This window comes from Martes martes (genome assembly GCF_963455335.1).
Source record: "Martes martes genome assembly, chromosome: 1".
NCBI classification, from domain to species: Eukaryota; Metazoa; Chordata; class Mammalia; order Carnivora; family Mustelidae; genus Martes; species Martes martes.
In genome coordinates, this window is record NC_137888.1 from 175,442,660 (window position 1) to 175,455,488 (window position 12,829).

General features: G+C 38.2%; 1 protein-coding gene across 1 annotated transcript in view; it reads right to left on the minus strand.

Annotated features, from left to right (window-relative positions):
* The window catches only part of CHL1 (cell adhesion molecule L1 like), a 167,174-nt gene that overhangs the window by 58,281 nt on the left and 96,064 nt on the right, over positions 1-12,829 (minus strand). The window contains exons 5-8 of the mRNA XM_080826350.1: positions 7,877-7,999; positions 6,569-6,739; positions 5,571-5,618; positions 3,735-3,855 (exon numbers count right to left, since the gene is read on the minus strand). Of these exons, the coding sequence (XP_080682476.1) occupies positions 3,735-3,855; positions 5,571-5,618; positions 6,569-6,739; positions 7,877-7,999 (463 nt within the window). The remainder of the gene's footprint in view (positions 1-3,734; positions 3,856-5,570; positions 5,619-6,568; positions 6,740-7,876; positions 8,000-12,829) is intronic.

The following is a 12,829-nucleotide window of genomic DNA, read 5'->3' on the forward strand; positions in this document are numbered from 1 at the left end:
GTCACTAGGGTAATGAATAACATGTTAGAACTTAAGTCTGTCCAATACTAAACTTGTCCTTTCTATCACTGTGTTTTATTATATTTGTGCTTTTTCCATCCCCTTTTCCTTCGTAATTGTGTATTCTTGGAATATGTGCTGGAAGCCAAATTACTTAGCTATTAGTTGATAACTGAACAATTACCTCATATTGTCTGTCATTTATCTCAGAATGTATTGATCAGGCAACAGTTAAAATAATCCCGTTATCATGCAAAAACATACACTGGAGGTAAATATGTAGGTCCTTTAGTTTACACACATTTACCCTCTTCCCCTCCTCCACTCAAGGCTCAAGTGCTTACCTGCCACTCAGATGCTGAACCACTACTTTGTATCTGCCCAGGCTGAGAGCACGGGGCACACTTCTGAGGGGAACAGCAATGAAGCTCAGACGGGCAGCTGGGAGAGGATATTAGCTGCCGGCTTCCTGAGCACACCACCTAACAGGATGCAGAGCTCAAGACTCTTAAGTGCTTGCTTTCCATGCCATCTGTCAAAATGGCAGTTTGCCAAGTTAAAGGCTGCTCTGGACCTTGGTTCCTCCAAACCAGTTTTTCCTTGAGTCCTGGCTTCAGTAGTGAAAGCATCTCACTTTCTGCAGGAATTTTTTTTTTTTTTTTTTGGCCAGTCCTCAAAAACTAGTCTAATTCTCTATATCTATCTCTTGAAAGAACAGAATAAAATGATTTTAAGAATCAGGTGAACATGAGACTTCATTTATCTAGGGACACATCTATCCCATTCCAAGGATGTCCAGTAATATTCTTGTCAAAATTTTTTTCTTTCCCCTTTTTTATAAATTTAAGGTACATTTACTAACAGTATTTGAGCGATGAGATTTTTTTTTAAAGATTTTATTTATTTATTTGACAGAGAGAGAGAGAGAGATAAAGACCATAGGTAGGCAGAGAGGGGGGGAAGCAGGCTCCTTGCAAAGCAGAGAGCCTGATGCAGGGCTCGATCCCAGGACCCTGAGATCATGACCTGAGTTGAAGGCAGAGGTTTAACCCACTGAACCACCCAGGCACCCCAAGCCATGAGATTTTGAGGGAAAATATAGTGCTTAATCCCTTTTAATATACAAACTTGCACTATCTCATAATCTCAAATTTTTGTTCAGGTCCTTGTCCCGCCAATTTTTGTTTGTACACTTCCTTACAGTTCCTACATTTTTACAATGTAGCATCTTGCAATAGAATCACACCTAGCTTATGAATTTACAAAACAGAGAGGTGAGAGAGAGAAGAAACAGTGTGAGCCCAATGATTGCCAGAGGGAAGCGACCATATCCCCCTCTAATCCTAAGGCAGCTTTTCTGGGGTGAGAGTGAGTGTGAACTGGCACATGAACGTGTGCTTTCCACTCACTGCCTCTTCTTCCAAAGGAGATTCACAGTGTCACTTTAACTGTTCAACATTTCTGCCTTCTTCACAGATTCTGTGGAATCGAAACCCTATTTAGTTTTTCCCGTTTTAATTAATAGTGTCAACATTTTCATTGTGACTAACCATTTACTGAAATATCTACTGCAGGCCTCTTCCGATTCAGAAAACACCACCATGCTCTGTGGCCCCACCCAACCCCTTTCCCTTAACTGAATGGACAGTTCATTTGGTTGAAATATAGGGAAACGCATTAAATTTAGAGGTAGTTTAAGGTCTGGAGGCAGAAAGAATGGAGTTCCAGCTCCACTTTATGCTGAGCTTGAAGACGTGAATTCCAGCCTCGGGGCTTCATTTACCTAAACTGCAAATGGGAATAACAGTAGCCCCGAAATGTGGTGAGGATAAAATGAGCTAATGCAGGTAAAGCGCAAAACAGAGCACCTGATACATAATAAAGAGTATAATGTCCTCGTTATAACGACTTGCTACTACAGAATACTAAAGGTTTAAAAACTTCCTAGAAAACCATTTTAAAGAACTGTAACAATTTTACAATGTAAAATCTGAAAGAGAACCAGGTAAGATAGATTATTCAACACAAACCCAATGTGAGTAAGATGAAGCCAGTTCAGATGAAAACTCTTTGACAATCCATCAGGAATCATCCTGTCCTGAGGACACAGATATTTATGTCCATATTCTTTTTCTATATTACTTCACGACACTGCATTTTCCAAAAAGCACATGAGAGCATTTCTGTTATTTTGAAAATCCGTGCAGTTCCCAGCCAACTCAAGAGGTAAATTATGGCATTTGTGGGAAATAAGAAAAAAAGAAAGAATTCCTGAAATGTTCACCCTGCCCAAAGCGTCAACCAAGAATAGTGACAGATCCTGAAAGAACTAAGTTGCTACTGCTGCTGTAAACATCTATGAATAACAACAACAGAGCAGGTGGTTACCATCATGATTCACACTGAACCTGAGGCTTTCATCTCCTCACATAATAGAGAGACTAAACTTCTAGAACAGAGGCTGTGGGCCACAAGGCCTATCTAACTAGTTGACATCAAATACACTTTGGCAATCACAAATACATAAGCTCACATACCACCCTCTTTTTTAAAAAAGATTTATTTATTTATTATATGAGAGAGAATGCACACGTAGTGGGGAAGGGTCAGTGGGAGAGAGAGAGAAAGAGAACCCCAAGCTGACTTCTCACTGAGCATAGAACCCTACATGGGATTCAATCTCACGACCCTGAGGTCACGACCTGAGCTGAAATCGTAAGTCGGACGCTGAACCAATTGAGCCACCCAGGTGCCCTGCAACCTGCAGTGTCTTTGCTGGATGGAAGAGACATTTGCAAAGCTTAGGGGCTGCAAAACGATTGACTCTTTTTCTTCAAAAACCGATTTAAAATCACCCATTCAGAACATATGATGAATTATGAATGACTACAATTTTTAAAATTTCAAGTTCTACTTCACTAACCAGGTGCCCAGCCAAAAGAAGGTCTGAGCTTACAAGCTAATTATGTAAACTCAGGTACTGGGATGGTGGGATGTATTTTCCCGGTACTCCCAATGGTAGCCATGGACGTGCAGTGGTAAGCATAGAGGGAGGGTGGCAGGAAAAAGGCAACCTTTCGTGACTTGGAATTAAATAAGATGGCCCTTATTTGCATAGGCTTAGGATACTTATTCAACCAATGTCACAATTTTAAGAGATGACCCACTGAAATGTCCTTAGGTATTTTTTGGAGGATTTGGAAGCACGCCCTGATTTTTCACATACGAAAAAGCTGAGTTAACTATATTATTGGGTGAAGCTCTCTAAAATTATATGGTCCAGACGTCCTTGTGCGCAAAGGGCAACAGGATGAAATAAAAGATAAGCCTCTGAGGAACCTGAAAAGGAATCAGAGCTCATTGCATAACAAGGAGGGGGACAAACGTGATAGCAGAGAGACAAAAACCCAGCGGCAATAGGAGGCTGATCACTCAAAACCTCGAGCTCTAAGGATGGCATCTCCCCACCAACTTAGGTAAGGAGAATGTTGTCACTGTCACCTCCATTCACACTATCACAAACTGACAGAACAATCTAATTATAAATCAATCCCAGTCACAGCCTGAAATCTGTAGAGTGAAGTGCAAATTGCTTCCTCCAGAAATGTAGTAACAGAATTTTTTTTTAAAAGAAATCATTTAAAAATGTGTATCTAGGATTAACTGCTTAACTGAGGCATTCTTCTTCACAGACATGGATGGACAAAGTCACGAACAGGGGTCAAGTTACTCACAGGCCTTCCGCAAAACACTCCAGCAGCAGGGTGTCCCCTTTGAGGATGGTAACAGACGATTCGCTGCCACGTTCAGGAGGAGGCAACAGCAGTCTGGGTTTCCTTTGCTTGATCGAATTGGCTATAACACGGAAAAGAAAAATCACATACTTCTTCCAGACTAAAAGCATTAAAATCCCATGGCACTAAATCTTCCTCAAAACATACTGACATACATACACCTAGCTGTACCTATGTATATATACATAGACACACTTTTAATATATCACCATTTAAACAGACTCATTCCTACCATGAAGCATGGGTTGTCCCTCAGATGCATTAACTTAGTGGAGTCCCAAGTTTTAAGAAGGTTGTGATTGAAACCACATCTTTAAATTCCAGAAGTTCAAGATAATTAGTTCCTTGAAGAAAGCCCTTAAACGTTAACTGATAGTCTATGATTTTATATTGCGTACTTTAATCATACCTGGCCATGTTTAATGGCTGTGTATGTACTTTTATTTAGTTTAATGCACCTAAGTCTTTGGTAAGATTCTTGTTGTAAGACCGCTCCCTAGGCTTTGCTCCTAGAAATTCTGATTCCGGAAGTCTGTGGTGAAACCCACGCATCCATGAAGTCACCCAGCTCTTTAAGGTGACTCTGTTTACAGTCTCAGCCCCTCAAAGAGAACACTGTTGTAGGAAATGATTAGCAAGCACTCTAACTACATATGGAATCATCCCATTTGTCACTTCTCAAGAGTACTTTGCAAACACAATGACAAATGAGGACTGCCATTTTCAATGTAAATTTTAAAAGCATTTCCAAATGTTCACAGAAATTTCCCCCCCACGGCCATCCAATGTCAGTGGGATTTGATATGATGTGGAAAGTGTAAACAGCTGACATTCAGAGTAAGAGAAATGAAGGGCACTGGTAGCAGTGTTCACATGTGACAGCTTCCTTACACGTGTTTATCGAAAAATAGCTTTTGAACATTCTATGTAATTATTTTTCACTGAGTGATACAATATACATGACTGAGTTATCAACCTCTATGATAATGCAGGTGGGGACATATACTTAATCAGTCCACCGTCAAACTGAGGGTGCCCCCAAAAGAGCCCTCATTCAGACCTTCTGGTGTTGCCGGTGTACCAAATATCTAGACGAAGCCCATGGTTCCAGTAGTATAAAGAACATGTGTTGCATTCAAGTAAAGGATTCTTCTCATTGTGGAGAACTAGTTTACTACAGAATTCAGGTTTACTCAAGCATCTTCCATAAAACACTAGTTCTAGTAGATGTTCTGGGAGGGGTGATGAAATATTTCACAGACAAATGAGTTTGGAAAATGTTGCAGACTGTATCCTTTCTCAGAGTTACAATGGACAGTCCCATGTTAAGTATTCTGAAAAGTTTTATTTGAAAAATAACCATTTGACTTTCTTAAATCTAGTATTTCGCTACTTCTATTGATTCTCAACCATTTCTTTTTCCTTTCCGCACGTAACAGCTATCAATCAAAATGTCACTAACCATGGCAGACATTTTGGGAGAGGCAAAATAATTACCCCATTAAAAATTATGCACATATATATGCGAGTATATGTGTATTTATCTATATGAATTATATTATATATATTTACAAAGTGATGAACTTATAAATATCACTCTTTTGCACATATTTAAGGAAGGAGGGGGTATTAGCTCTATGCTCAGGGGTTTCCTTTATAAAAATATTAGTATTTTAATATACTCATGAAGATACTAAAGGAAAAATTTATATTGAGATGACAGTGAGCTACAAAAGGCAAAAATAAATGCCAGCACTCTTCATGTGATCGACTTACCCTTGGAACCAATTTCTGTGGATGAACTTGAGTCATTAGCATGCCTTACTGAAATAAAAAAAAATGAAAGAAAAAACTCACAAACATAATGGTAGATGCTGATATCAATAATGAATGAAAAGTCATAGTTTTCTCCTAGAAAGATTACAAAATGAGATATAACCATGCTTCACTAGAACATCATTTTTGGGGATCTATTCGGTAAAAAAATTATGATGAGCTCAATCTTGAACTATCACAGATGAATCCAGGTTGCGTGGACACAAATTACAGCTCTGTTATAGAGAATGGAGGCTGCCAACAGGGATGTTATAGTGAAGTCCTGGCATAGCGTATCTACATGTAACAATGGAAAAAAACATGAATCAAATTAGACAATGGAATGGTAATGCCAAGTTGCGACTCTACGAGAGCCAATTATTCAGTCAGTAAACTGTCAGGGATTATCTCTGCCCTTTGAATCTTAGACAGTTCTTTCTCCCACTAATGACTTTTTCCCAGTTGGGAGCCCAGACTGGCATCGGCAGAATCAAGGAGGGAAGAGAAGCGATTCCCGTAACTTTGCCAGTTTGGGAAGGACGACAAAGCTGGATGTGATAAAAATTATAATATTCATTCATTTTATTTGTGACTCTCGTTTTCTTCCACATTGGTGGCCTGCTGGTTATTCAAGACCACAATGCACCAAAGCCTGAGACTTGCTTCAGAAACCATGGAAGATTGCTGTGTATTTCACCCACTGCCAAGACCAGATCCTGCAGACGTCAAATGAAATATACTTGTACTGTGAATTGAGATTTGATTTTCTGGCTCCGAGAGACAGAGCTACTGTAGATGTGCAGCTGCAGATGTCTCTTTCATCTGGATGAAGTCTCTAGAGTTGAACTAAACAATGGCGGAAAATATCAACCCAGCTTTAACTGGCTTCAGCCAGAATGAAATTACAGGCACATTTGTATTCAGCATTCACGATGGAACGATAAATTATTTGGACTTACAACTGTTAACTGTTAGTTTCATTGGCATTTTCTGCACAATAGTCCTCAATCTTGGAAATGCAGCAAAGCAACAGTAATCATTCCGACTGTCTTTTTCTTCCACGTTCGCAAAGTACAGATCTCCCTTTTGACTCATGTATACTCTTTCATCTTGTTCGATGTGTTCTAATTCTGGAAAGAAACATCTTGTCATTAATAGGGGCAACTGTCCTTTATTGTGCCTATCCCCCTCCTTCATTTTCCTTTCTTTCCTATTATTTCATTTTGTTTTCTTTTTCATGTTCTCTCTATTCCTCACAAGTCTAGTCTTACAATAAGAACAGTGAAAGAGAAGTAAAAACAAACAAACAAACAAACAAAAACCGGGGAGCGTGCTTTCCACCATTAACCAAAGAGGCCCACTGGTGGACAACCAGTCTGCACATTCTACCTCTCTTTACCATCTAAGCCTCTACTTTGGCACTGGCTTATCTGAAACTGGCTTATCTGCAAACTGGTCCAATTGGTCCAAGCAGATCTCCCCAAAAGTTGTGTCTGAGAGCGATACTAATCTGTCTTTCCTGAATACAGTCTGGAATGTTCTAGGGTGACTGGACTCTGGAATGTTTGCCTGTGGCTAAGAATAGTTTCTTTCACTTTCTTCCAAGTACTGTAGAAATATTATCGTTTTTCTCTAGGGATCACAATGAGAAAACACTTAGGGCAAGTAGTGAAGGCATATGCTAGAAGGACTTTACAAGAAGCTGGAATGTCAACTTCAGTGTTAATACAACTTTTTTCTGGCAAATTAAACACTAAGGTTAACACTAATTTTTCTGTGGTCATATGTAGTGAGTAGAACATTATTAAAATAGAAAATATAATATAATAGTAATAATAATAGAAATATAAAGCTAGCAACACAAACAAACTTTGACAAGGATATTCCAAAGGTAATGTTCCAAAGGTGACTAAGTTGTTTGGAATATAAAAAGTATTTCCTTCATAGACATATGTTACCATCTCAATAGCTTCTACTCTTTCAGATATGATAAAATCAAGATAAATATTTAGGGGCTTTCTATATATCCTTAATAGAACAGTTTAACATATATATATATCTCATATATCCTTAATAGAGTACTTAAAACTTGGAATACACTATATAGATGGATATCATTTTTTAAATCTATTTCATTCCATAATGATAATTTTCCACTTTTTTTCCCACATTGATAATCTTAGATTATTTTTAATCTGTGTTTCCCTATATTATTGGACATGATGCATGAGATTAAAATTCTATGGATGGAACAGAATGTTACTTACCAATATTCATCCAATAAATGTGTAAAGGTGGGAGGCCTTTGGGAGGGTTGCACGGGAGGACAATTGGATCTCCCTCCTCCACTTCAAGAGGGTCAATTTTTTCTTTTGGGAATTTTGGAACATCTAGTATAAAAAATCATTTAAGACATTATTTTAAAATTAACTTTTAATGTTACAAGAAATATATTAAAACCTTCTTTTTAAAAAATAGAGTATTTTTAACAAATTCAATGCCCCAAATCTTGGCTCTCATATCTCCCCTGCAGAACAAAATACTGTTAAGAATCTGGGGTACAATTATATAACTTTAAAAATGCTCCTACATTTTACAAGTGTAGACAACAAATATTTTTGCTATGTGACATGGACAGGCAACAATAGGCCTGTGCATGTTTCTCTGCACAGAGATACAAGTTCTGAGTTACAGGATTCTCTTGAGTTTAAATTCTGATAGATATCATACTTTTTTTTCTTCAAACACTATGATTTATTTTCTAGGCAGATACATATCCTCTGTCTTTGCCTTTATTGTGAAGCCCTTGAATGTGATGGGCAAACATTCTATTCAAAGTGTAACCAAACTAAATTAAAAATTCAAAGACCACATTGGAAAAATGGTACAAATAACAATGAATAGAGAAACATGACCACTTTAAGTTGCTAGGAGAAACTTCCACACTGGAATCACTCCCAGAAAAATGAAATTTCAAATGAAATGGAACTGACGTAGGAAAGGAGACTTTTGCAGTATTTTAACATATTCCTTCTTTCCCATGCTGGAGACACTTTCCTAAAAGAGCAACACAATTACAATGGGAATAAAAGTCACAACTACGTAGAACTGGAAATCCAACACGAATGGGTGATGTTTATGAAATTATTTACAAGATAGTTTTAAGAATGTTCAAAATGTATTCTGCTTGGACACTATATTGATACGTTTAGATTTTAATAGGGGACTTTGAATGATAAAATTACTCGGGCTCTTACGAAAGATAAGGACCTTAAGAAGGTATTTATAATATTGCTGGCTTGACGGAACACATTAGAGGGTATTCCATCTCTGTATTGCATTCTTAAATGGTGATTCACAAAAGATTATCATTATTCTTGGAAATCTAAGGATTTACTCATTGATTATAAAGTTCTTCTTGAGAAGCTTCATGCATTTCCTAGGTATTTGTTCTCTTGCCCGTCAACCCTGACCCCGACTCCTGAGTGGTTGAAGGAATTTGCTGACATTTCTCTTATTGATGCACCAGCTAGTCACAATGAATTGCTTTTTGTCTAAATTCAAGGACCTTTCAAGGCTTAGCACCGCAGGGGCAGTGCGTTATATGTAGCGCCTTTGCCAATTTGGAAAGCAGGCTTGAGCCATGTGACAATCCTTGATTCCCTCTTGCTCAACTCATTGTAGCAGATTTCTTTTGGCAAGGCTGGAAACGTATTTGAAATGGCAACTATCTTGGAATCAAGCTTTTGCTCTAGGTAGCATGAAATTTCCACCAAAAGACAGGAAAGCATGTTTAGGGCGTTCGTTATGGGAAGATCTTGTAGATAAAATACCAATGCCACCTCTTCGGTAATGCCTTAACTTTGAGAGCAAATGCTATACACGTCATTTTGTAGAAAGTATACCTAACGCAAGTAATGTGTAGAACCTTACAAAATAATTATATGCCCAAAGCTCCAAATTCAAATCACTTGTAGTGTAACTTGCTGCACTTGAAGCCCTGTGTTCTTCAGTATTGAAGTTAACGGTGCTACTGGATAGCTATTGAATTTGTTCATACTCAGATAAAAGGGGCAACAGAGGAAGAGAAACATAGACAATGGAAAGAGCCTGTAATCCTGTTTCATAACAAGCGAACTTTATCACGCCTTACAGGAATACACAGTTCCCTGGGTGATATCTATTGTAAAGTAGCTAATTAATAAGATATATAAAGCCTTAATTGGAGAGCTGCCCCCTCAGAGTATTCAGAAAAATCTAACAATTCAAACAGATAGTACTGCCCATGAAGCACTAGCATCCATGCATTAATTAAATCTAGATTATAAAATTCGAATTCCAAAGATGTAAATATGTAATTCGACTGGCTTCTAAGGCATCAATAATAAAAATAAATAAAATAAAATTTATAAGTCTATCAAACCCTTTATGACATACCATAAATTTTCAGAATAGTTTCAGAGCTAAGATGAAATGAAATTCAGGAAACAAGGGAAGAATATTTATATATTTAATAATTTAAGGTCTGAGAATAGGTATTATAAAAGCATTAATTTGTCAGTATTTTTTTTATGGTCTTCTTCTTTATCTTTGAAACAATTTAGCAAGTCTGATTCCATGTAGAAAGAGAACAATTTTAATGGCCACAGATAAATGTGGAATTTAATTACTATAACTTAATAGCAAGCATGAATTTTATCTTGATTCAAATAAAGAAATGACTCCATTTAAAAATAACTCCAACCAATGACTTCAGTTAATTGTGTTTCTCTGGTGATAAACATTAGCATTGTTGAGTTTGGACGGATAAAATACTTTTTTTTTTTTTAAGATTTTATTTATTTATTTGACAGAGAGAGATCCCAAGTAGGCAGAGAGGCAGGCAGAGAGAGTGAGAGGGAAGCAGGCTCCCTGCCGAGCAAAGAGCCCGATGCGGGACTCGATCTCAGGACCCTGAGATCATGACCTGAGTCGAAGGCAGCGGCTTTAACCCACTGAGCCACCCAGGCGCCTGGATAAAATACTTTTAAAAGTAAGGGGCACCTGGGTGGCTCAGTGGGTTACAGCCTCTGCCTTCAGCTCAGATCATGATCCCAGGACCCTGGGATCGAGCCCCACATCGGGCTCTCTGCTCAGCAGGGAGCCTGCTTCCTCCTCTCTCTCTGCCTGCCTCTCTGCCTACTTGTGATTTCTGTCTGTCAAATAAATAAATAAAATCTAAAAAAAAAAAAAAAAAAGTAAATTGTAGGGGCACCTGGGTGGCTCAATGGGTTAAAGCCTCTGCCTTCGGCTCAGGTCATGATCTCAGGGTCCTGGGATCGAGCCCCGCAAGGGACTCTCCGCTCAGTAGGGAGCCTGCTTCCCCCTCTCTCTCTGCCTGCCTCTCTGCCTGCTTGTGATCTCTGTCTGTCAAATAAATAAATAAAATCTTTTTTAAAAAAAGTGAATTGTAAACAATCATTTTTTCTTCTGTGTAAGGCAACTAACATTGCTTTAACTTGCCAAGATATTTTGTTTTTTTTTTTTTAAGATTTTTTTTTTTTTTTTGACAGACAGAGATCACAAGTAATCAGAGAGGCAAACAGAGAGAGGGAGAGAGAGAGAGAGAGAGAGAGAGAGGAGGAAGCAGGCTCCCTGTTGAGCAGAGAGCCCGATGTGGGGCTCGATCCCAGGACCCTGGGATTATGACCTGAGCCGAAGGCAGAGGCTTTAACCCACTGAGCCACCCAGGCGCCCTTGCCAACATATTTTAAATGAGTTCTCCATCAAAAGCAAAAACACGATCATTTAATTATGTTTCACTAACAAGGGACTTGACCATGAATGGCCTTTTCACCAAGGAATCAGAAACTACTTGCTCATCAGCATCTACGTAAGCAGAAGTTTAAGAATCTTTGGAAATCCCATAGTAACCACGTCTAGATGAAGTTAATTTCCTTTATATATAATGTCCCTCCCAGTCTATCTAACAGGAAATCAAGCAGTTGATAGCACCCATCTTTGTTTACTATTCTCCAATAGGCTTGCACATTTCTTATTCAGCGTTGTAGACAATTTCTAGTTACAACTCCAGTGGCACAGTTTCCTAAAACCCAGCCAGAATCTAGTATGAAAAAAAACTCTTCTAGAAACTAGACGGAGGGACAGCAGTCTTCTTACTGGAATTATCAATATAAAGCAAACCTGCAAATACAAACTTTCTAGGATCTCTACAAGTTCAAATGGTGACAATGAATTTTGAAACTCATCCTTTCAATTCTCTCAAACTAATATACTGAAAAAGTAACATCTTGGTCCTTGAAATACAGATGACTTAAAAAAATTTTTTTGTATTTATAGGATAGTATAAACTGGGTTCGGGCACTAAAACTAACTGGCCATGTAGCTTCAGACCAGTATTTTCACCCTTCTGTGCCCCCATTTACTTTCTTTGGGAACACAGAGTCCTTTAAAATCATTTCTCTAGGCTCCTCAGAAGTCTCACGAGATTAGGAGTTTCTTAAGGGCAATGATATTATAAAACTTAAGTTGTATGGTCTTACCACACCAACATGCTTAATAATAAAAGTAATAATGAAATAGCACCAGGATAATTAAACTTAATACAAATTGTGCTAACTAAACCACTTAAATGACAAAGGTACAGGTGACTTAACTACTATGAAGTTATGTAACTACAATTTTTCCCTTAAACTCAAGAAATCACATCAAGTATTCTTACACTCCTGTCTTCCCATGAGTCTGATACTTGACAGCCAAGGTATTTCCAACAAAAAAGTACAATGTATTTCAGCTCATCTAGAGGACGTGTTACCTGGACGATAAATGATGCACTGCCGGCATCCAGGTTATACACATAAACCCCAGCTGCTTGGGGCTGGATCCTGGCTTCTTCACTTACAGTGTGATCTGAACCTGTTACTTAATGTGCTTCTCTTTCCTCACTCAAACTGTAATTGACACCTCATTTATTGATTTGTGTCAAAGTTTAAGTAAATCATTTTATATAAGTCAATTAAATAGCGTGGGGCACTTAAAAAAATCACTCAATACATGTTAGCTATTAGTCAAGTATTTTCACTCCGCACGGTACACCCAGGCACACTGTATGAGAGGAGATGGGCAAAGGGGCATAGAGCTTTCTTCTGCTGTGCCTTCTGATTTTCCCTGTGGCCTATATTGTAACAACTTCGTAATTTTATGCAAATATTTGCAATTAG